Source organism: Spermophilus citellus (genome assembly GCF_964194105.1).
Source record: "Spermophilus citellus genome assembly, chromosome: 11".
Classification (NCBI taxonomy): Eukaryota; Metazoa; Chordata; class Mammalia; order Rodentia; family Sciuridae; genus Spermophilus; species Spermophilus citellus.
In genome coordinates, this window is record NC_138192.1 from 50,193,735 (window position 1) to 50,219,610 (window position 25,876).

Consider the following 25,876-nt stretch of genomic DNA (forward strand, 5'->3'; position numbering starts at 1 on the left):
TTCTGTGGGACATCCGAAGTCGGCTCATAAATTGTGTCCTTACATCAGTGAAGAGGTAAAATCTACACTTTTGCAAAACTCCAATGTATACTGCACTATGAATCCACTTTAAAGTCAATATTCTGCTTATTATCTATATCTATTAATAGACTTTGATTGAAATGATAAGGAAGATATTTGAACCACATGGTTAGGTTGAAAATTGACAAAATGCTGAATTGTTATTCTTTTTTGACAATGTAAATTAATTTCTGAGAAGGTACAAATCTTTAAGTTCATTTCCGTAATTTCTAAGCCCTTTGAGAAAGGTAGACAATGTAAAAATAGGCAACTGCAATTTTTTTTTTAAAGGCTACTGTTCCTTTAATGCCCAGCTGGTTCTGAGATGTAATAAAATTGACATATTGATTCCTTTGAATTTACAAATGCCTGTTTCATAAACTCCATCTCCAAAGCCTAGGCATCTTTAGAGCACTGTCATCTTTTTTCTCCAAATGGATCAATTATGTGCCCACGTAATCCTGTTACCTGTGAAATCCATGCATACTTCTCCCATTTGCTGCAGTTCCCAGGCGGACAAACTTGCATTATGTACGCATAAACAAACAGCGCATTTTCCTGATATTAGAGATTGTTTTCAAAGTGAAAGGCAATCTCTTGGGTCTTTTACTCAAAAGAGAGAGAGAATGGAAAAGAAAAAAAAATTTGTGCATGTTTCTTCAAGTAACTTTAGTATCTATACAGACACAAAATCACATGTGTACATGTGTGCATACATAGATTTATATTTAAAATTTTAAAAAATCCATTTAAATTATATGGGTTTGCTATGTTAACTGCTCCAAGGAAGTTAATTATTCATTTTAGTTAGACTAGTCTATGCAGGTTTATCACATTTTTTTTACTGCTGTCTTGTCTCCTTTGTTGATAATTAGTTATTTAAGGGCAAATCATCCCCAAGATACCTTGACACAATTGAGAAATGGAAACCCAAAGTGAATTAGGTTATAAAGTTTGCAGTATCTTAGGGAGGAAAAAAAGTCCTCAATATTTTTTACTCCAGCACTTGACACTAACTGGCTCTGAGACTTTCTTAAACACACACAGAGTCCTTTATTGAAACAATCGTACAAAACACAAAGATTCTGCTTCTACTACATTAGGAGGGAGCTGCCTCAGTGAACTAGGGGGCCTTTCCCATATGTTGAATCTGTAACAGTAAATTGTCTTCCCATACAAGCACATTTGCATGTCCGTGTGTGGACACACCCACCAGCACAAAATGCATAAAGGCTATAGAGTCCTCTGCAAATAACCAACAATCAAACATGCTATTGTCTATGTGTGAACTCTCTGTGTGAGCAAAGTACTGTGCATGTTCTGCACAGAGATATGAATTCTTGTTTCATTCTTCCAGCCTGTGCTGTATCTGATTTTCCTCACTTCACTGGGCACCCAGCAGTCTAGTTACACTGCACTTGCACTCTACAATTTGTCTCTAAGAGATTCCCCAAATCACAAAACATCTTGTCTGTCGTCCGGTGTGCTCCCCATATGCAGAAAAGATGGTCTGAAAAATTGGGTTGTGCTTGGAGCCCTGTGGCCTGGCCCACCGCTGCCGTTGTGCAGGAGTGGTTTTAAAGATAAATGGCTGCATGTTAACCAGATTTGACATGCTGTACAAAGGCAGGCACCTTTGGTCCCATGACACAGCCAAACAGAAAACACAACAAGCAAGCCTGGCAAAGATGTCCAACATGAATAAAAGCACAACAATTTGTCACATAGTTGTTACAAAATGTTAGCAGCTTTAGGGGCTTGCCATGGGATGGAAGAGATAAGGCAGTGTGGAGAATTTGAAAGTTTGAGGACTGGTGAGTCTCAGGCAATGGAAGAGTTAATTCAGAAAAGGGGGAAAACAGTCATTGCAAAGGGATTATTTTCATTTGCTTCCTCATAAGGCAGAAGAAGGCCTTAACGTCATGAATTAAATCAGCAAGACCAGTATTCCCGGCTTAGTAAACTCTGCTGTTTTGAAGGGCTGCCTGTTAACTATCTCTTTCCAAGTTCCCAAAGATGTAACACGTTCTAGGATCAGTTTCTTGAGGGTCAGCAATCATTTTTCCTTTTCTTTTACGAACTGACATAGTGATGAATGAAAGGAATAATTTTGAAGATGAGAAATTCTTACACCCCACTTAGTCTCATATTCACCCTCAAACAAAGAATCAAACTGTATCACTATAACTCTTTCAAATGCTGGATTTCCTTTTCCAAACGTCCTTCCAGTTGATGATCACTATTGCCTGTAATTCTGGAAATTCCATGATTACAGAAACATTTAACCATAGACTTTCTTCCTTGACTCCAGGCTCATGCCCTTCCTAAGCCTCAATTTCCGCATCTATAAAAAGAATATGGAAATAATAGTACCTACTTGAAAGAGTTATTGTCAGAACTACATCAGATGACACAGACAAAATTCTTAGCACAGGTCTCAAGGCATTATAAGTACTTAATAAACATTATCTTTCTGACAGTTGCCAGAGACATGTCACTGAAACACAAATATGATTATGTCACTGTTATATAAGAGGTGGTTCACAAGCTCACCATCACCTATTTACTGGATAAGAGCCAGAAATATGGTATAGGATATTTTTATGCTTCCATCCACCTTTGCAGACTCAATTTAAGCTCATCTCCTTGCACATGCTTATGTTCCAGACATCTTAGCAGGATGACAGTGCCTGAGCCCTTGGCCTTTCTCTCCTCCAGTGCTTGTAGATGTCATTCTCTCAGCCCAGGGCACCTTTCCTCACTGCATGGGTGAAACCCATGTTGTGTGACAATGCTCCCCTCAAAAGCCACCTCCCTGAAACTCTCCCTTCACTGCCTGCTCCCATATCTACTTGCACCATCCTCTGGACACTCTCTTCTCTGTGGAGACAAAGTTCTGCATCTCACTCACCACGTTTTTATCATGTCTTCAGAACCCCTCTTTTGTACTACCCAGTGAGCTCCTCAGCATCTGGTACAGTGCCTGCACATACTATGTACACAATGAACGCAGAATGAATGAACTCCACGAGTCCCTGCTCAAAGACCAGAGGCCTAAAAAGGACCTAGTGACATACTTTTCAATTATTTCTGAAAAAAGAAAAACTTTTCTTTGTCCTAATGTGAAGTTCAGATAACCCTCAGGAAAGAAGGCAAAAGAAACCCTGAGTAGAAAAAGAGAATGTACATTTCTTCCAGGAATCTGACATCAGTTTTGAAGTGGTGCTGCTTCTAGGAATAGTAGAGTGAATCAAGAAAGATCACATAGCAAACTGTGAAAAGAAAAAGGACAGACATTAAAAAAAAAAAATCTTGTTAGCCAATCTAATGCTGCTACAGCCATGTAGTCCAAGACTTTTCTTAGGATCCTGATGCCCCACAAGAGAATGGAAAAGAGACTTGGCGGAAGGAACTTGTCTGAAAGACAGTCATTCTCAACATACATATAACAGGGGTGGAATCACCCAAGTAACTCCACGTGGCCCTGCTCGCTTGTGGGGCATTACAGGTCAAACGTAAAGAAGTAAAGAGATTTCTACTGCAACTTTTTCAAGGGGTTGGGAGGGCCTGGAGTTTTGTTGACATCTGTGATTCTCTAACCTTTGTGACCCCTTGTAAACTCAGAACCAGAGCAGCCTGGAGCACGTCACAGTACCTCCCCCCACCCATCGCACCACTCCCCTGAAATCTGAGCCAAGCCCCATGTGGCTGTAGATCTTCTATTCACAGGTCCTGAAGGGAATCCAGGAAGTCATTCTTTAATGAAATCTGCCCCCACCCTCTCTGGAGGTGAACAGACTGCTGGAATATGACATCCTCATCATCGCAGTTAGTGGGAGGCAGGAGCTGGTCAAAGGAGAGGGCTCATGGAGTTAACTAGTGACCTTTCAGCTTCCTCCATTTATGGGTCTCATTTTATTTCTACTTGTAATATTAAATGAGAAACAGATTTAAATATGGGAGAAATGACGGCATGCCACTTGGAACAACCAGCTGAGTTGTCACCTCTAAACTGCACATTTCATTTATGTCCTAAAAGTGATGATGAAGGGCCTGGAGAAGGCCTGATACAGGGCCTGAAATGGTAACATGCTCCCAGGATAGACTGTTCCAATTATTTTCCCTCTTTCTCCCTAAAATGTCAGTTACCCAAAGAACGTCTTCAGAGTGAAATAATTGATTTCTGCCCTAAACAACAGAGAACCACGCAGAATATTTTATAGGAAAGAATCTGATAAGCAAATTGATCTGCAGCAGTTAGCTAAACATATTCTTAGGTTGAGCTTCCTATGGAGATATCATTTTGCAGGATGCCAAACACAGAAGAAGATGATTAAGAAGTTCCACAGTCTCTTAACTCTAGTGGTGTCCAGCCAAATATTCAAACTCATATTCTTCATTCATGATTAAAAATTTTAAATTCTTATTTTCAGAGAGTCAAGGATAAGCACAGGAAAGTTAAATTTCTCACATTAAAAAGATTTAAAAGGCTTGGTGTTTCTCATTTTGACAGTAAATAGTAATGGTGTAAATAGAAATAATTTGAAAACAGTATCTAAACTGTAAATTTCATCATGTCCATAGAAGGCTAGAAATATATTAAGTTCATGATATGCTTTGTTAGAAAGTGGCATCTTTGTTGAAAGGAGAGATAGCATTAATAAGCAGAGTTCATGTCTGGAAAAATTGTTTCTAGTAATAACTATTATCTAATTTTAGAGGTTTATATGTAGATTAATAAAGATTAAAAAGTATCAACTCTTATTATAATTTTCTTTCTTCCTTAAACTTTAAAAATTAAACTTCAAGAGTTTATTGGAGTGGCTAATAGTCTTCCTGTGTGTCCCACCTGTACCATGAAAAGATTTCTCACCAGGTCTCTTGTTTTATTGATGAGAGTGATTTGCAGCAAACCCAAATCCACATTAGTCCCAACTTCAGGTGTAGAGTTCTGACCTCAGCAACAATCTCAGGCTTGCAATTTGTGTCCTTACATTTCCTAACTTAGGTCCAAACTATGTGCAGCACAGAAAGTAAAAAACTGATGGATTGTGCCATCTATGGCAGCATTTGTTCAGCATTTGGTACAAATGGAAGAAAAAAAGATACAGAATGCATGGATTGATTTTCAAATTACCTCAATATTTTGAAAACATTTTCACCTGCATGCTGAGAATGCTAAGAATGGCAAGGAAGGCAATTGTGCATTTGCACAGCCTCCACTGCATTCATTTATAAATTACCTCATCACTGACTGAAATTAACACTGATTCTTACAGGCAATTTCTCAATTTCCAATGCTAATTACATTTTTTTTACTTTTAAATTCTGTACCACCTGTTTTGGGCAAGACATCTTAGGCAGCGCGACCGCATTTAATCACAATTTTAATTAACCGCCCTGTAGATGTGAAAAAGAAGCAATTATAATGTAGATGAATGATGATTTTTCTGCATTAAATTGTTTTGTTTCCCTGGTATGTTGATTGTAACACAGCACACAAATACAGTAACTGTACAATTTTTTTCTATTGTAATTTAGTAATTGTTTTTGGAAAACCAGTTTGGGAATGAGTGACTTCATCTGTTTACAAATTGATTGATACTGTTCACTCACTGATTGCTGCGGCGTATATTTTGGTATTGCACAGCCTAGCATAAAATATAATTAGAGATGCACAGGCTTTGCAGCACCATTTTGGAATCTGAAAATCAACTGTAACTGAAGTATGTTTTCCTTGAGCATACTAGTATCAGTTGGGGCTGATGAAATGATAATCAAAACAATGGGCTTTCCAATTCCACCACTAGTAGAAACCCTTAGTTTCAATCTGATAGTTCTAATATGGTGAGTTTATGAATTACTATGTACTAGGCCTGGGAGCTGGGGGCTGGCAAGTCTGAAGCTTGCACAACTCACTCAGATCTGTATCACAAGAAGCATACAAGTGAGGTAAGGAAACAATGATGAAAAATAAAGAGTTGCTGCTTTGGAAATGGAAGGATTGTTCCCGACACCAGGCACAATGCATTGGTGTGCTGTAGTGCTAGCCTATCTCATCTCTACACTATGATACAATAAGATCACATTCATGCTCCTGGCTTGCAGATACAGATCATTAAAGCCGTACCTCACTGCAGATAAATTCAAAGATCTTATTTATGGGAAGCAGAGCTTGCTTCTCACTCTGCTAGGAATGGGATGGGGGGAAAACGACAGCCATTGATACTTGTTTATGAAACCTTTATGCAAACGGATAGTGGAAGATCTACACTTACTGTTCTCACATGAATTAGAAATCCCTCGAGGAATACCCTAAACCAACATCATACCCACTCCCAATCGCTGGGACATTCTCAATTAATGCATTTCATTGGTATCACAAGGGCTGGTGTCTCCCTTCAATCAGCCACTGAGATGTACTCACTTGAATGAGTCCTGGGCTAGGCCATTTCTACCAGGCTGGAAAAAAAGGGGGAAAGGCCATATAAGCCATCATGAACGTTCAAAGAAAGCATTTATGAGATCTCTTTGACACCCCATTCTTTAAAAGATCCTAAACTAGGATAGTTAATTTAAAGACGAGAAGTCATCTTGGTTATGGCCCTGTATTTGCTGGGACCATAGCTTCATTTAGAGCAATTTAAAGATAGAATGATGAAAATATAAGTTGGCAGGGCAAAACAGATAATGTTGAGATGGGGTTGGGGCAGGAGGACTCTTTGAATCAACTTTTTTTTTCTTTTATAAATAGTCACTAACAAAGTATTAATAGGAAACACAAAATTGGCACCAAAATTCACTTTGTATATTAAGTCTACCCTATTAATAAATTAAAAGGTCTACTCTTTTGCCCATTTGAGATTATTTGTCTAAATCTTGTTCACGCCTATGGGGCTGGACACAGGAATCCCAGATGAAAGTAAGACAACAGGCCACTCTAGGCTGCCAGCAGATCTAAGATTTTTTCATGTAGAATGTGATACAAGAACCAGCAATAAAAGCTTACTTTTGCCCAGGCACCTCTGCTGGTGACACTCTTTCTAGCTATAATAATTATTTGATATAAATGAACACTGAGTAAAAAACTACTGCTAATAAATAAGGCAGAGGGACAATTCATCTCGGTTTGTTAGACTATCATTGCGAAGAAATGTGCGTAGGACAGGTGGAGATGCACGTGGATTTTACCCTGGAGATTCCATTTCTGGTTTCTAGTGTAGCCTCTGTGCTGTTAGCAGTCATACCTTCACACGGTTGAATATTTTTCTCTCCTTTACCACCTTCCTCACCTTCCAGGATCCTAACAGCTCTAGAGAAACATGCTGTTTTATGAATGGAGGTAAAAATGACCCTGAATATCTCAAATTATAGCCTCTTTACATAATGAAAAGGGAGTGTTCTAGCAATAGACTTAAAACTTTTTCTTTTTCCATAAAGTTGCTCCAGCAATAATGCTTGTTTGGAAGTTTCTAAAAGTGGTAACATCTGTGCTCCTACAGGGAGATGCCATCCCACCAATCTTTATACCAGCCATTTGTCTTTGAGAGAAAAGAAAGTACCTGATCCCAGGCCTGAGCCCATCTTAGCTCCCCGTATCTTCATACTCTGACCCACTGCGTTCCTTCGAGAAGAGAGCTGCTTCCCATGGCTACCTCCTCAATATAAACTTGCTAACTAATCTCTTAGCAAACACTTGAAGCAAACCTGAAGAGAGGAAAGAGAGGCAGAGGGGGAACAAAAACCCAGCATAGATAAAGCTCAAGACACATTCAATGGGACACTGGAATCTAAATTTAGTACCAAACTTGAGATTTCTTTTGAAGGGTTGCTTGTTGTATGTGGAACAGGGATTTTTGTAACCACGATTTTATTTTTAAATCTCAATCCTAATTCTTCTGCTATCTTTCAAATAGGACTTACTTCAACATGAACTCCCTGGATTCTTTCCCTCCTGTTGATGGAGATGTGCTTACTCTTGTAGGTATTTGCAAATGGTTTCTTTCATTACTATATTTTAAATAATGGCCTTTAAAAAAAAAGTCCACCCTGACTGCACTGTGTACACACAAGGTAACTTTCCCTTAGCAATGTATGTGAGAATCTACTGTTGGAAATAAATAATGGCTTTCAACCAATGATCAAAGAAAAATAAATCTTTTACCCTAATAAGACTTTTTTAAGACTGGAATCCCATTTTTAAATGGATAACAGCTAAGAGGCTACTGGCAATCTATTTATTTCCAAAGCTGTGTTTTAATATTGGCTGCATAGAAACTGTACAGCAAATGGACCCCAGGGTCTTCAAAGTTAAAGCTTTTGAAATAAAGTTGGTATGTAGTATTTGAAAACATATTGTTCAGAATTTAAGTTTTAATATCTAGGAATAAACAGAGCATTAAATCAAGCAAAACTGTGACAAGGCCAATATGCACATGGATGATGCCAGCAAGGCATCTTCAGCCCTTTGTTCACAGCTTAACAAAACTGTGCCGTCACACCACTTTAGTTCAACAGTGCCTGTCGAATGGGCATCAGCAGCTCAGCCAGTGCCTGTCATACACACAGCTCCAGGACGGTTTGAAAGCAAGGGCTTATTCCACCCCCAAGTCTAGTTGGAAAGTGAGGAGGTTTTTAAATTATCTAGCAAAGACACCAACCTGCCCCCTCCTCAAAGTTAGAAGAGAGGAGAATGACAAAAATAATAGTAATAATAAAATAAAATAAAAAACAAAACAAACAAAAAACTGTGTCAGCATATGTATCTGTGTTTTAAGATACAGGAAAAAATGTACTCAGGCAAAGGAAGCACTTTTTGTATTTGTTTTCATTGTGAAAGCGATTATAGAAAATTTGCAAGACTTTTTCTTAAAGCGACATTCCTGATAATGAAATAAAAGTTGAATGTCATTGTTATTTTGAGATTTTTGACACATTTTTTTTGGCCTTTAACCAATCGCACAAACTTCTTACATCAGAATAGGCAGATATTACTTGTGAAAGAGACTCTGCAACCCTATGTTATTCTGAGGAGTCTCTCTGAGATGTAATTTTGGCTATGTGGCTGTTTTTGTTGACCAAAATGCATTAGCTTTTAAATTTACAGCCTCCTGAGGTCTGGTCTCTGTGAACATTTAATCTGCTTCAGAAGAGAACCCTGGAGAAAACAAACCTGGTAAAGAGAAGGATTGTTCACTTTTCCAACAAGTTAACAATTAGGGAGGAAAAAAAAACCCAAAAACCCAAACCGCCTTATTTTCCTCCTATAACACTGATCATGAGATTTGGCTTTTGAGCTTTAATAAGTGCTGGGGAGGTGCCTTGGAACTTTCCTTCTGTTTAATTAAGTGAGCCCACACTCCTCTTTAGGCATCCAATCAGAGTGAGTGAGGACAAGCCCCAGAGAAGGGCTGGGGAGTCCTAGTGGTAAGAAGGAGCTGAAGGTATTCTGAATCTCTGGACCTTTTCAGCTCCTTCAGGATCCTGTGTTACTTAGATCCTTCCAGGACCAGCTGAGATTTCCGTACACTAAAGTTGAAAAGCTTGCGCTCTCCACCTCTCTCTCCCCCCCCCTGTCTGTCTTTCACTCTGCTGCTGTCAGTTTGCTGCCTGTACTTTGGCTGTCTCTTTTCCAGTCTCTACCCTGTGAGTTTCTGGCCTGCCAATTTCAACTTGAAGCTTGACTGGGCTGATTTGATGCAAATACCTCCAGGGAAAACCCTGAAACTGATGAACAGTTATGTCAAGTCGATTTTGCACCATCGGGAAAAGGTAACCTCTGCGAGAAAAAAAACAACAAGGTTAAAGAGACAAGGGCTTTTCACGTGTAATACCTCTGCTGCACATCTCGTTCACTGTTTACCATCCCTCAGAAATTGTAACTGTCAGAATTAGTCCTAATTGCAGATGCGAAAGCTGCCATTATAATAAAAACAGAGGCAGTGCAGGCATTAAATGTAGCAGCCTAATTTGTGAGACTACAGAAAAGGTAGAGTAAATGAATATTTCATTACTTTAATTACCAGGGACTACTCTTTTCTTGCTGTCTTATGATAAGTGTTGCTGTAACTAGCAACAGCAAACATCCACTAAAACATAAAGTGCAATAATCGTCCTGCTGTCAGGATCACCACTTTAAAATATGAGCAGGGAAAAAAATATAATGGTTTATCTATTTCTTAGAGATTGCAGAAGCAGAAGATGGAAATTCATTTAATGTCAGGGGGAAAAATGCACACACAAAGGCACCAGTAAACAGGTTTTAGTCAGAGAATAATGGCTTCAAGACACAGAAGAAAAAAAAAATATATCAGTTGACTATACATCTGAAGTGTTAGCCCTAAAAGAATGCTGGAAAGGAGAAAGTAGAAGGTAATCGCGTTCAGATTTTTTAAGGCAAAATTTTGTTTTGTGTTGCACAATGTAATTGCTTGAACATTAGAAAATAAAACTCAAGTGACTAGGGGAAAGAGAGGAAAGCAAGCAGTTTTCAAATGATTAAGTCAAGGTGGAAAAAGTTCAAGTTGGCAAAAGTTTAGAAGCTCAGTCCAGTTCCATTTAAAAAGACTAGATAAAGCCTGCCAGAAAAAGGACTTTGCCTGCAGTTCCAGAGTACTGATTCATAAGATTTGGGGAGTCTCAATTATTACTCACCACTGACACCTTGAAAAACCCTGGGCAATTCTCTAAAAAATGTCAATTTCAGGTAAGGGGGCCCAGGTGGGCGGGAGGTGGTTAGATGGTGGGAGGTGAGCCTGGGAGAGGGGGGTGTGGTTGAGGAGGTTGCTAAGACTGGTTGAAGCCAGCCTGTCTCTGCATTTATCACTGTGTCCCAGAGGAGGTGTTTGTTCAACATAGCAGTTTGACAGCACAAAAACACTGTGGCCAGAAGCCCTATCAAAGAGCCTACTGACACGTATCATTTGTGGTCTTGGTTTCACAGGACAAGGCCTCCTCACACTTTATCTGCACAAGTATAAAATCCACATATTTCTAAGTGTTCAGTATAGTTTTAAACCACCCCTCCCTTTTTTTTCTTATAAATATTGTAAACACTACTTTAAAATACCATCTTTATTCAGGACTTCAGAATGCTGTTTTAAAAACCATAATAATTTGCGATCAATTTAGGATAATCTTTGTTAAGGTTGGTAGTACTAAAAGAAAACAGTTTAAAAGCACAAAACTAGCAATTTATCCTAAATAATACACTTAAACCTCAGATTAATAGGTATAAGTAAGTTTTGTAAAAGTCAAGTGGCATAGAGAACACTTTTCCCACCTATGATAAATCTTAAACAAGAGTCTACATTAATTTTTCACCTTTACTATTTGTGTTTAAATGTATTTCATTCATAAGCTAGAAATATGAAGTGAAAGTTAAAGAGAAAGAACACCAGAGTTTGGGTCCCAGGGTGCATTTGTGTCTGTGAACATGTAAGAGTGTGTGCATATGTGCTGTATTTAGTTTTCAAATTCCCATCTATACAGAGCAAAGGTGATGGGGAATCTTAGAGGACGACCACTTTGCTTAGAGATAGTTCCCTCTTAATGGGTCTATTTATTATGAAAACACAGCTTACTGAGTTCTTTATATGTAAACCTCACCTCTTAAAACTGAGAAATCTCATGATGTGAAACACTTCCATTGATGTGCTTGGTGTCTAAAATAGAAACTTAGGTACTTCCAAGAACAGGCAAATTGCAAAGTTTCTTTGATTACAGTTACTTGGATATGCAAGATAATATAAATACCATTCAAACTAAGAAACAGTGAAAGCTACATACTACATATATACATTAAGTGGGTACTACATTCCTTGAAATTTACTCATTTGTTTGAGGGGGAAAAAAATCAGATGTGTATAGAACATATTTTAATTTGTTGATCTGTTATTGATTACTTCTTGTTTTGAGGAGGGGGTGGCTATTTCCTTGTCAGGAGCACCTTTCTTTCTTAGAGTTAGTTATAAGAAGAAATATGTAATAGCACACAAGGTCAAAAATATCTATGCTGTCATATGAACCATATTAACTATTATAGAGGAGGCCATTACAGTCTTTAATGTACAAAATATTATGTCTCTTTGTTATGAGAAATCATTAATGACAGATATCTATCCTCAAAAGAGTGTGATCATTTACCTCTAACACCTGAGATTATTTTAAAATGTCACTGTATCCTGAAGATTTAAAAATACACCATTGTATTTCTGTGCTTGTGATAAATAAAGTTGGCTAAACTAACCAATTGTGTGTTTATTGTTTGATTGAAAGAATATCTTCATTTGAGTGTAATTGAACTTCAAAAAATTCAAGGTAAGAATTACACCTTCTTCAAGTTCATAAAAGGGAGTGTGTGGGTTTAGTTTGAAACAGCATACTATAAAAAATAAAAATGAAGAACAACTTTTAAAAATGGATTAAATACCATTGAATATGAAAATGAATACCATAGATTATAGGGAAAGTTATCTGGAGTATTAAGTTTATAGGAATGCTTTTAAAAAGGAAAGTAAAAAAAGTAACTTCAAGACATATACTGACAGTTCTGTATTTGTCTTCTAATTCTAACAAGACCTTCAGATTTCAATCCTTCAACTCAGCTCAGCAGTGGAACTAAATTTGTAAATAATCATGAATCATTATGATGATTACATTCCTCAATTGAAAAAAATGAAAGCAAAGTTCAATCAGGTCCTTCTTGAAATCTTTTCTCCCCTTACACCTCTTTTTTTTTTTTTTTTTTTTGGTCTAAGCTCCTGGCTTTTCTGAGTCTAGTTTGTTAAAGCCCCCATTAATTTCTAACCAAGACTGCAGTACTCACTATAAATGTGCATGACTTTATCAGCTCTCATACTTTCTTGGGTCACAAACACACAATATCTGATGAGACACTGATCATCTTCCTTCTCCTTTCTCTCTTCAGCTCCTCTAACTTTCCTGTCAGAAGCTTGAAAAAATATGCACAGTTACTGTTGCTGAGGGGAGACAAAGTTTAACTTCTGGGTTGGCAATTGGAGAATAATTCATGAGCAGATTTCTAGCAAATGATATGATTTGCTAAATTTTGGTCTTTGATTTATATTTATGTACTCCTGCTACTGCTAAGGTTTTGCCAACCTCAATTAGATCATGAATGAGATCATTTTAATTCAGCCCCCAAACTGTGACCTGACCATGGTCTGAAAGTGTTCAAAAAGTAATTTTAAGCCTCCCTTTGATTTGAAAAGGAATACTGCATGCTTGGTCGTTCATACAAATAACATAAAACTTAATTATTGGATGATTTGGCAGAGGACCTTCTTGCCAAACAACAGTCAATGCCAGCTACTGTGATGCTGGCGCTGCCCGGGCCCCCAAGCCCATAGCCCCCTTGTGTACGAGCGTTTGTTCATTGTGTCTCAGGGCAAGATGCGTTCAGATAGGATTCAAGGATCTGGGAGGCAGGGTGCAACGCAAAGGGTGTACCGTATTTATAACTCCAGTTAAAAAATGCTGTCTCACCTAGAAGGGAAGTAGATCCGCGCTGTCAAATCACCAGGAGGCTGTGACAAAGGGAGCTTGCAGCCTGACACGCGGTGTAACAACATAGCAAACACCTTTAATTCTGTCATGTCTCATACCCTTTACTTTCTCACACATTTATGGCTGCTCGAACGTTGACACCTACACTCTTTTTTGAAACTAAATAAGGCAATCTTATTTAAGCCCAAATGCAACACCTGTAAAGTTATTCTTGTGCCCAGCAAAAAATAACCATTAACTCCTTCCTCATAAAACCTGCTCTGCTTGCTTTGGAAACTCTCAAGTTGGTAATGGCCAGCTTGAAGCCCTGACTCGGACGTCCACATGACCTCCCAAGCTCTGACAGATAGGCAAGACTTCCCCCTCGGAAAGATGCAGAGGCTGAGATAATGTCACTGTCTGAATTGGCCTCCTATAGCTTCTTGAGTTGAAGCCCCTTTCCTCATCACAAACTTCTGGTGTCTTTCACAGTAAGGAGAGAGGCCCCAGCTGCTTCATTCCCTCTAGCGACCGAAGTCTAATATTTTAAAAGCTAGAAATGAAAATAGCTTTTCTAAAGATATTTCCTGGAATTTTTAATGTGCTGCTTTGATTCCTTTTTTCTATCTTTTTTTTTTCTTGCCAATTATAAACCACCATTTGGAGGGCTTATGAGCAATGTAAGTCCACCTCATCTAATTAAACCACATTGTTTTAAAAGCTTGAACAGTTTTCATGTCTACAAGACTTGTCTGAATAATAAACTGCTAGAGCCAGAATTCTGAGTGTCTTTGGAGAGCCAGAATTTCATCTGCTAAGTGCAAAGGGCCAGGCACTCAAAGAGTTAAGGAGTGTTCCCGCATTGCTGGGTAGGTTAATATCACAGCTGCCTAGTAAAGCATTATCCTGTACCTCACTTAACAAAAGCCTCCTTTTGCAAACAGACTCCCACTTTCTCCCCAAGTGTCCAAAGGTGTTTACTGAAGTAAATCTGCCTAAATCCTTCATTGCTTGGGTCATGGGGGTGGGTAGGAGGGGTGGAAGGTGTAGGGATAATCTCTTTTTGTAAATTCTGTAAATCTTCTGGGAAAAAGAAAAAAAATTCAGGAATCTGTGTCACATGTTCATATACAACTGCTAATATATCCGTTAGTTTTGCTCTTATAAGTGAAATATGTCACAATGCCTATTGGAAAAGGTGCCGTTTCAAATAATTCACTCAGCTGTTTGGAGATATTGTAGTTCCAAAGTGAGTGACTGAGAGTGTGTGTGTGTGCGTGCGTGTGTGTGTGTGTGTGTGTGTGTGTGTGTGTGTGTTGTATGCTTAATCTAATTGTTGAAGAAAAACTGTTGGTATCTTCGAAGTGGTATCAGAAGGGTGGGGGAGAAAGAGAAGACAGTTTAGGAGCATGATAATGCAGATGAAAAGTTGTCACGAGAGGTTCCTGCTCTTGCTGTGGTCTTGCTGCAGTACCACTAACTGCATGTTACTTGTGCATGTTGAAAAGGGAGGCAAATAACACAGCAAAACCTGACAGGTCCGCCTGCAAGGGCTTAAACAATTCCCAGTAAGAAGGAGCCCTTTAGGCACAAACTTTCTCTCTGGAAAACGTGAATACCACCAACCCCTCCCTACAAATCTTGAAGCATCCAGTTTGAGATACAAAAAGGCTGTCATCTCACAAATGTTAAACATACTAAAAAAATCTGAAAAAAAAAGTATGGAGAAGGTGTGAAAAACGTGGCACTTTACAGCCCTCAAAGCTTTTTAAAATAGAACAACTTTTCCCCCTAAAATTCTTTTCAGAGATTTTTTTTTCTCCTTTTTGGCTCATTTGAGAGTTTCTTTCTTGGCTTTTTTCCCCTTTCATTTGGAAATATGAATTATCATAAAAAGTCGGGGGGGGGTGGAGAAATGGGAAAGTCTTTTCCAGTTTTCCTGAGGATTTATCACTGTGTTCAGGCTGGGTGTGAGCACCCATCACTGAAGCCAGACCAGGGGCCCAGGTTCTACTTTGCCCCTTCCCTCCCACCCCCCAGAGTCCTCACCTCCCAGGTCTCAGGGTAAACAATGATAGTAATTAAAGCCAAATCCTAGGCAGCATTCAAGGGTAGGAAGTCCACACACCTGACCCTAAATCTAACAGGCTGCTAGGGTAGAATTCAATTCCTCTCTGACACTTTTTTACCTCAAGTGTTGAGCGGGTGGCCATGAATAGTACAGACATGCCATCTTGTAACACTATATGCCTGTCAGGAGGACAGGGCCTGGTTGAGCATCAACTATATAAGGCTGGTAACTAGGGGAAGCCCAACAAACAGCCACAAACACCTAAGTTATTTTACTCAGCTACTACCCTCTTCCTCTCTTTTTCTCTCTCTCCTCTGTTTCTCTCTCTCTCTTTCTCTCTCTCTCTCTCTCTCTCTCTCTCTCTCTCTCTCTCTCTCTCTCTCCCTCTCTTTCTTTTCATCTTGGCTTTCTGTGGCAGAATGCAAATGGAGCCTGCCGGCGGTGAAAGGGCTGAATTGTGATTAAGAAGAAGAAGAGCTCCTTTCTTTGTTCTCCCCTCAGGGGATGTTTACTGGGAGAGACACAGCGGATCAGATATGAAAGGCATTCAGGTCAGCATTGATGTGAGCGAAAGTGAAATCATACCTAAGGCATTCAAAAGACCGCCGTGTCAGGGGTCCAGCTAACGGTGCAGCTACTGTGTGCGTCTTCCCGGAGAGGCAAAAATCTTTTCACAGACTGGCGATTTTTTTTTCTCCCTAATTTACTACAAAATTATAAAAGTCTCCCCCTACCCCATTTACTTCCCACCACATGACACAGGAGTTAGTATTTTCTCTCTTCATGGACCACACACAAAACCAGACCAACTTCTAATAACTGTATTACCTAAATGAACCAGCAAGGCACCATCTGAGCTGTGAAATCTGTTTTTTTTTTTTCTCTCTCTCTCTCTCCTAAAAGCAGGTGTATTCATGTGGGCTACATATATGCATAATATGTAGGGAAGAACTGAGAGAAAGGAAAAGCCAAGACACATGCATGATGGCTTTTTCTCCCACCTCCCTGAGAAGAAACAAGACAGCAACACACACACACACACACACACACACACACACACATACACACACACACACTCACACATCACAACATAAAACAGAACAGAACACCTTAATACGAAATCCTTTATTTACTTTGTAACTACTAGTTACACTTTTCTTGAGAGCTTTCACTCTGACACAACTGTCACCCAAGATAAAAGTATTTGGCACATAGCTATTAAGGCAAAGGCTTCCATAGAGCCTTCAAATTATTATCATTTTCCTCTAAAAAAATGCTTGATGAAGAAATACTTGGATCTTACTTTTTAAAAGTTTACACTCCCCGCATCCCAAATAGTCATTCAATAGATTCTCCAAGTGGTAAGTTGATGCTGTTGGCATAAACAAGGCTATATAAATATATACAAATTCACAAATCACAGCAAACACACAAATAACAAGGAGGTTCCTGGATGTTTCAAGGCTTAAAAATGAAAAGGAAAAATCCCATTTCATCTTCTGATTGCTAAAGACGGAAAAGAAAGAAAGGAGGAAGCATGGCTATATTATTGGTTTCAAATCATCGTTCCCTCTGCTCTGAATTATATTTTTCAACCTTCATATTTTGGCTAAAATGCATATTTGGGCTTATGTTAACATCTGCTTTTTGTAGTGACATTTAATTCTGTATATTTTCAACTAGTGTTTCTGCATCACAGATTTTCCTCCTTTATCTCCTTGCTCTAAAAAGACAACCAAAGAGCAATCAAAAAGGTGTCTGACTTGGCCATTCAGACAATTGCCCCCTTGTGGGAATGCGGGAATGAATGGTACAGTGGACACCCCAGCACCATTGACGTTATAAACATGTAAATGAAACACATTAGGGCAGACAATCAATTGTCTGTGAGCATTGCAAACCTGCACTCCCTCTCTCTGTGACAGGCACAAAATAGTGTCTACCTTGGGAAGCCACGGTTCTGGAGAGGAAAAGGACAAAGAATCCCCTTTCACACAGAAGAAAATGCACCTTAAAAGCCTTGGAAGAATACAGATGACAAAAACTGTTGTAAGGAAAAGAATCCCCCACATCTTGGAATAAACACAGCACTGCTAGATAGCAAGCAATGCTCTCCTTTCCTACCTTCAAGGGAGACACACATTTTTTTTTTCCCCAGGGAATATTCTTAATATGACATAAGGGTCTTTGAAAACCTCTTGAAATTTTCTTTAAGCAAATTAAGAAAGAAGAACAGGAAGCATTGTAAAACCTATTACAGAGTTTTTTAGTAAGTAACTTTAGTCTTGGATTTAACCATATTTGAAAATAAATGCTGAAAGGCATAAATTTGTTTTTAACTTGGGCAACAGAGAAACAGTGAAGTTTAAAACCCTTACCAACCCTTACCACTGAAGTTTAAGACTCTTACCTACCCTTATCTCTGGTGGACCATCACACTAAGGATGCCACCAGGCTGGTTACTGGCTCTGATTCTAAGCAAGGCGTTTCTAACAAAATTGACTTAGTTTTCCCAAATTGAAATAAAACAAATAGATCAGTCTAGATACATAGCCCCCAGCTTTGTATGTGTGCAGCCTGACAAAACTTGAAGAAGATCTGCACAGCAAGAATAGGATGGAGATGGATATCTTTGAAATGCCCTCAGAATTGGTACCTGCCACAAAAAGTGCCTGAGTGCTTTCAGAATCAGTAAAACCGGCTCCCAACAAGCTCATCAACTTTATGAAGAAAGCTTGCCAAAGATCTCCACACTTGCAAAGATAACCAAGTCTGTGACCGAGGAAACTTCCCTGCTTAGTGTGTGCTGCTCTAGTCTCCGATGTCCACTCCAAGTTCTTCTCTCAGGAGGAGAGCTGGGAGTCTCATTCAGAAGAAAAAGGGGTAGACTGTATTTCCTTTTCTTTCCATTTAGGCATCTCTGAAATGGGGACAACTTTTTTGTCTCTTATTCCCTCTAAGCATCACTACCAGCACCTCCTCTCCCTTTAAGGAGATAGTAAGAAGCGAGGGTTTATTTTAAACATGTCTGATTGTCTGATTGTTTCTCTTGTAGGATCTAAAGTTCTGACAACATTCAACTGGATCCCTTCTCTCTACCACCTGAAAATCAGAGACTAAAGGTGTTTGGAAAATGTTCTACACTTCCCTACATAGTCCCCAATCCATTAGCAGAAACTTTGGAGAAAAATCAACTGTAACTTTTTTCTTTCCTTCTTCCATTTCCCTTTTCTTCTAATTCAGTTTTCCCTTAAAAGACAACTTCAATCCCTTCTCTGAAATAAGCAGTTTCCGGATTTGATATTTTGTTATACAGTGCAAGTGTGTGATAGATGTTTCAGAGGCTGATGCTGGAAGGTAATAGGCTGGGGAGGCAGGCCCCTCTTTCCAGGCTCTGCAGGAGACAGGAGGGAAGCTGGAGCATCCCAGGACCTGCTGCCGTGGCAAAAGCAACAAACTTTGCAAGTCACACTCGGGCTGCGCCAATGGCAGGCAGCAACGGGTATCTCCTGTTCCTAGTGCTCATTCCTGACTCCAAGGCTACCTGGAGATAGTGGGGGTATAATCAGGGGAATAAAAATGGGGGCTGGGTTTTCCCCCTCCCCTCCAGCTTTAGTGAAAGTGTTACAAAGTGAGTCAGGCGACTGAGGATCATCTGACTGAACTTTCTTGAAACGGACACACATTCTTGTCTGCGGGGAGCTCAATTTTTGCCTCCTTCCCCCTCGCCCCACTCTCCTTTTCCTTCAGCACATCTTACTTTCTGGGAAGGTGGTTCCTCCTTTCCATGTGGGGGAAAGAGGACTGACTGTCGGCTCTGTGTTAGCATGCCCTGCCACTGTCTTGGCCAGGCATCTTGCTAGCCTGAGAATCTGGAAGGTTGGGTTATAGATTCTTGTTTCTGTCTTTGTACATTTAGTTTCCTCAAACTGCTTTTTTTCTCCTTTGCTGTTTAATAATTGTACACTTCATTGTCTTCTAACCAACGATCTTGACCAGCCTCTCAAAAATACCCACTGCTTTACACATTTTTATCTCCTTGATGCCTTAGTCCATATATTCACTGTTGACTTCATTAAAATTATATAAAGTGCCATTCTAGGTTCTTGGATGTCCATCTTTTTATTTTTCTTGCAGCTTCTATTTCTATGATTATTATTGCCATTATTCCTTTCCAGGAATTTCTATATGATGTTGATAAGCATCATCATATTTAGTGTTATCAGCAAAGACACAAGCTGAAAAGTGACATCTTTTCCATGAATCCAGGAAAGAAGAAAAATCCACTCAGTTCAGATAAATCCTGGCAATTCCCAAAGGAAAAGGCATTGGATACGTGTTTGATGAGAAAGAAAATGAAAAACGGGGAAGGGGGGCTCTTCTACCTGCTTCTCAAAACCAGGACATTGCTCAGTCAGACTAACCCCAACTGAAAACATTGACAAGCAACCAATTTACAGCATGTTTTCTCACAGATTATTTTGGGGAAAAAAAGGACAGATAACAGTCAAAGTTACAGAAGCTGTAAGCAATAGAAAGACTTGATGTTAAGTGTGCAGGGTCTGAGCTAAATGCCTTAAAATGTGCAATTCAACTTTCCACTTCGGAGTGCGAGTGCGGAGGCTTCTTCCAAATTGGTGGCTAGGTGTAGGGGAAATGGTTGCCATGTCATGACTGTGCACCTTACTGGTGCTCCATTCCACCTGCAATTCCCTCCCTGCCCCAGGGACTCCCTCTCAGCTAGCACCCCAGGGGTTCCCAGGAAGCCAGGATCCCTCTCTTTTCACAGAACTGGGCTGTGGCCTGACCTCACTGCTGGGGCAAGGCTGGTCACCGGTGGCAAAATCCTGAAAGGGTTGGAAGGAGGAAGGCAAGAAGAAACAAACACTTTAAATAGTCTTCCTTGCAAAAGAACACTTCTGGGAGCCTTGCTTTAAATCTCATTCTTTTCTCTCTCTCTCTCTCTCTCTCTCTCTCTCTCTCTCTCTCTCTCCCTCTCTCAAAAAAAAAAAAGACTATTTAACATAAGAAAAAAAAAAGCCTCCTTGACACAAAGCTTTTGTTATCCAGTTGATCAGCAACGTGCTTTAGATACTTGTAAGAGGGGGAAAAAAGCCCCACAACAGACATTGATTTTAGAAAATCAATAACCAACATTTAATAAAAGGAACAGAGGAAACACAAGAGAGGAGAGGGGGACATTAGGTGTAATTTTAGTGTCTACTAAATTACCCAGAGATGGAGAAGGGGAAGTCTCCTGTGTAAGGACCACCTTAAATAATGCCAGGCACCAGAGTAAAGAAAATATTAAATTAAAATACACACACACATACACACACTTAAAAAGAGGCAGCCTGAACTGAATGTTGGGGAAGCAGCTCCGAATATATTATTGTACTTGTTTTTTGTAATACTAAGCCAAGCAAACAGATCAAAGACAGCACAAAGAGGAAAGGCAGGGTAACATAACGAACAGTTTCTGACTAAAATTCCTCTATCACTCCCCCATATGGCTCGACACCTCCACCACAACAAGCAAAAGACACACACACACACACACACACACACACACACACACGAGAGAGAGAGAGAGAGAGAGAGAGAGAGAGAGAGAGAGAGAGAGAGAGAGAGAGAAGCATCATTTGTCTCTAATCAAAATTCTCTGTCTTTGTGTTTTTTCCTCCTCTAGCACCCCACACTGCGCCCCCAGCTGCCCCCTCTCCGCGCCGCGCAGCATTGGGACAGGCCAGGGGCGCGCACAATTGTCTTTTCTAGAGGAAAGTTCCTCTAAGTGGGTCCTGGCGGTCCCGGCAAGGCGCGGGCTGGGGTTGCGGGTGGCCGGGCAGGCGTTACGACCCGCGCCCAATTCGGGAGCGTCTACGCGGCCCAGCGCCGGTTGATCTGGCTGAGAGCGAAGGGAGCGAGAAGTTTCCTTTCCGAGTCTGGGCTGGCGCTGGTTAGCTTGTTTGTTTTGAGGGGTTGGTTTTTTTTTTTTTTTTTTCTTTTTAAACTCAGTATCCTCCGTCAGCCTCCGCCGGCACCCTCTCTAGTCCCCAGTCCTCTCCCCTCCCCCAGGCGCCTTCCGCGCACTTGCCAATCACTTTTCTCTTTTATTCCCACGATTTTGTTTGGGGGTAATACCTAGGGGGTCTCTCTCTCTCTCTCTCTCTCCCTCCCTCCCTCTCTCTCTCTCTCTCTCCCCTTCTCTCCCCCCCTTTCACTCTCTCTTCCCTCCCCCACTCCCCCTTTCTTTCTTAGCCTCTCTCCAAGATGGACCTACTAATCTGTCACCCCCTCCCTTTAAACTCTCACCTCTGGTCTGTGTGTCTCTCTCGCACCCCCTTCTCCTTCCTCTTTTCTGACTCAGCCTGGATAACGGGGCTCCTCCTGACCATGTAGAAACTGCCTGGTAAAGTCTCGCTGAGCCCCGAGACTCCTTCATTCCCCCGGCGTGGGGGCCAGAGCCTATGGCAGAGGAGCTACTGGTCCCCTAGTCTGCACCGACCCCACCGGATCCCGAGCGGGGCGGCCGAGTCCCTCCCACCCTGGAGTCCCGGCGCGCCCGGCCGGGCCGGGCTGCTCGCGGACCGTTACTTGGCGCTCGGAGAGGCGGCCCGGCGACTCTGGCAAGAAACTTTAGCATTGCTGAGGCACAGCCCCGGGTCCCCTCTCCCGTCCTCCCAGTCCCTCTGCCACCCTCACCTCCGCCCCAGGATCTTGCATGACCTGGCGCCCAAACCCCCACCCTGACCGCGCCAGACGCTCCAGCTGCCGGGCCAGGGACCCGGCGGGCCGGGAGCTAACCGAGCGGGAGGCGGAGGCGAAGGAGGGCGGAGGCTGGGGCGCGAGGGGCTAGTGGGGCTGGGGGCACGGGCCCCTGCCAGACCCCTGAGCTTGGAGCCTCCCGGCGCCCGACCCTCACTTTGCCCGGCACTTCTCCAACTCCCCCCAAGTCCAGCCGCCGCGCGCGCCGGGCTCCGGCGCCGGCCGCGGAGGGAGGCTCGCCCGCGAGCCCCGGGCGCCGCCGCCGCCGCCGCCGCCTCGGTTCCTTTTCCCTTTCCCCCCCTTCTCCCTGGGTTTCGAGCCGCGGAGTGGCCCGGAAAAGTTTGGTTCGGGCCGCTTCTTACCGTTTTTCCTCCTGGGATTGGCTTGTTTGCGCCTCTTGCACCGGGGGCCATCCGCCATGATCGGCTGCTTCATTGATAAGAGCGGATCAGATGGCAGTTCGCATGGACTCGGCGCCCTGCTTCGGCAGCACGCAGGCTCGATCTAGCAACCAAACACAGCGACAATGTGGGCATCGCCCGCGCCCATTGAAACGCGCGCGGGCGGCCCAGGGGAGCCGGGCCAGGGCCCCGGTGAGCACCCATCCGAGCCCCCCAACGCCAAAGCGAAACTTCAGCGGCCCCCTCCCCGCCCCCCCACCCCCAGCCTTGGCCCTGAGGCGCTTTGTGTTTGTTACTGTTTGGTGTGTTGCACTAGCGAGGGGATCAGAGAGACAAGAATTACATCTTCAAAATGAGTCATAACTCCTGACCGTATGAGGGAATGCACACGGCGGTACAGTAAGACTGCTTGACTCAGGGCTAGGCGGACCCTTTCCTCCGAAAAGTCCTCAGCCCGGCTCGGGAACTTGGGGTGAGGCGAGGCTTTCTTTCGCTCTCATCTTTTCTCATCTCCCCCGCACCCCCCATTCCCAAGAGGAAAGAAACAAACAAACAACGCGAAACAGCCTCTGGATGAAGCACACTCGGGTAAATTGATAATAGTAATTATAGGAAGCCCACTCACCCCGCGCCCCCTCCCCTCCCCTTTTGGAGTTTATAGAGGCACTCTTTTCTCTCCCCCCCACCCTTCGCCCCCAAATTAAGATTTCCCATTTTATGCGGCAACAAGAAATATAATTATAAGCCTCTTTGGACACAGCCCCCACCACCACCACTTTGATAATATTTACTTAAGTATTTACCCCCGTCTCACTCACACACATGCTCCCCCACCACACTGGTTCTCTTAAATAGTTCCAGTAGATTTTTTCCCCCCTCAAGAAAGGAAAGAGAAAGTCCAACCGCTACGGCAATACTTTTAAGCTCTACTAAATGATCGTATCCTTTCTGGCTTCGAAACTTTTGTACCTAAAAATCGAGAGAGGCGCTGCATTTTTTCAGCTGAAACTGTCAAAACTTGGAGAAGGGGAACATCGGAGGCAGGCAGGAGAGTAGAATCCTGAAACTCGGTGGAGGTTGGGAAGATGCTGTGCCTCCAGGATTAGTTTAAACAGGGGGCTATAAAAGATGTAACAGATGCAAACTGTAACACAAGGGCCATTAACCCCTTCTCTGCCGCCGAGAACTCTCAGTCCCACGCCCCGCACCTATTGTCTCCTGTGCTAGAAGCTTTGCGGAAAACCTGGAAAGTGAGTATCAGTTTCCACACATTTGCTAAGAAGGGTGGGGGGTGGGGGTTTGATCAGAGAAGGGGAAGTGGATGTTTTAGAAAGCACCTTAAATTTACCTAAGCACACACAGTATAAGACTTTTAAGTTTGACACATTTTTATCATTTGTTGCCTGTTCTATTAATTTAAATTGTTAGGGGAAATCCTAAAATAAAGAAATGGTCACACAAGTGTCTAGGATAAAACAGCTGGCCTGTCTTATTCATGGTGAGACTTACACATGATTACATATAAGTATGTTTAATAAAGTTGCTAGTTTTATTAGTTTGTGTGTGTGTGTGTGTGTGTGTGTGTGGTGTTTGTGTGTGTGGGGAGAAGAGGGCATTTGTGCTGTAAACTTTATCTTTGACTATTATTCCTCACTCTGGAGTAAGTAATCTTGCCCTCATCATTATAGGGGGAGCATTTAAAAGTATATAATAGGTGGGAGATAAACATATTTATGTTATCGGTTAACCACTGTTTCTGGGAACTCCTGCTATTTATTTCTCTTTTGACTTTTCAATGCCTAAGTAAGGAATAGAATATGTGTGTGCATGAGTCTATTAAATCTATGTCTATGTTACTATGCCATTTAAAATACAATTTCAAAAGTTATCTTAATTTTAAACACTGATATCCTGACAGTAGTTTTCTTCCCAGCTGTAGTGACCCCCCCCACACACACACACACACACTACTTTGGTAAACGACTCAAGTTCCATGAGGACTTTCACTTCTTTATTTATAATCACAGAAGTGAGGTGTTACTTCACACACACACACACACACACACACACACATACACACACACATACACACACACAAAGAATGAAATAAAGAAATGAAACTCGCTAAGCAGACAAAAACAGTCAACTTTCTGCTTAGAAAACAGCCTTCTCCGGTGAGAGAAGATGGACTGCCATGTCTAAGAGAAAGACTTGTCTCCGACTTTAGTAGGTCTGTATCGATTAAGTTTTATAATTATTAACAGGTATTTGCCAAGTTTTAATTGCTGAATATAATGAATTGGAATTAGATGTGAAATTAGAGCAGCACCTCTCCCCTTGATGAGCTTTTATTTCATCCACATAGTTCTCAATAAAACTTTTCCTAGGCTGGGTAGCAAAAGGCACCTTTTATTACCTGAATGGACAGGTACAGGGGAAAATATTTGGGGGAGGAAAGAAGAAGAGAAAAAGAAGGAGAGTGTGCGAAAGACCAAGAGAAAGCAAAGAAGCCCCTCTTGGGAAAAGCATGCCATAAAGGAGCTAAGCCCACCTGAAATTCCTACCCACAGGCACCCCTTCTCACTTCAGACTCTCGTCTTCACTCAAAATGAGAAAATTTAAAAAAGAGGATGGGGGACGAACACACCAAAAAAAAAAAAAAAAAGGATAAAAGGTTTTTAAAAGGGGGGAAAAACCTACCTGCGAAGTCTTGTTTGTAGTTTTGGCCAGAAATGGTGAGAAGAAAAAGCATGAAGAAGCCGCGAAGTGTGGGGGAGAAAAAGGTGGAAGCGAAGAAACAGCTCCCGGAGCAAACTGTACAAAACCTCGCCAAGAGTGTCGGGAGGCAGGACCGTTATTCCTGCGGAGCAGGTTAGAACTGATCTCTTTCGGCCACTCCAGGAAACACAAACCTGGGGACGGACTGACGTGTTACGCCTCTTCTAATGACATTTTTTTCTTTTTCTTTTCTGTAGGAGAGAGAGGACAGACCCTGAAACACGCGCCACCTATCTTTGTGGGGAGGGATAATTGAAGCGCCCTGAGCGTGAGCATCATGTGAAAACGTGATCGC

The 25,876-nt window shown here is 41.6% G+C and overlaps 1 protein-coding gene and 1 long non-coding RNA gene across 4 annotated transcripts in view; one reads left to right on the plus strand and one right to left on the minus strand.

Moving 5' to 3' along the window:
• ZEB2 (zinc finger E-box binding homeobox 2) overlaps positions 1-25,664 on the minus strand; it is a 128,604-nt gene extending 102,940 nt beyond the window's left edge. The window contains exons 1-2 of one of the 3 annotated variants that reach the window (XM_081262422.1): positions 25,504-25,664; positions 22,765-22,906 (exon numbers count right to left, since the gene is read on the minus strand). In XM_081262422.1, coding sequence (XP_081118548.1) covers positions 22,765-22,837 — 73 coding nt within the window. In that variant the 5' untranslated portion in view covers positions 22,838-22,906; positions 25,504-25,664. Of the gene's footprint in view, positions 1-21,949; positions 22,681-22,764; positions 22,907-23,772; positions 23,922-25,503 lie in introns of those variants that run through there. The other 2 variants (XM_081262423.1, XM_081262421.1) reach the window with 2 other exon arrangements.
• LOC308631335 lies at positions 23,165-25,660 on the plus strand. The gene is made up of 3 exons (XR_014018165.1): positions 23,165-23,391; positions 24,031-24,053; positions 25,524-25,660. It is a non-coding gene; the product is annotated as an uncharacterized lncRNA (long non-coding RNA).
• Positions 25,665-25,876: the final 212 nt, after the last annotated feature.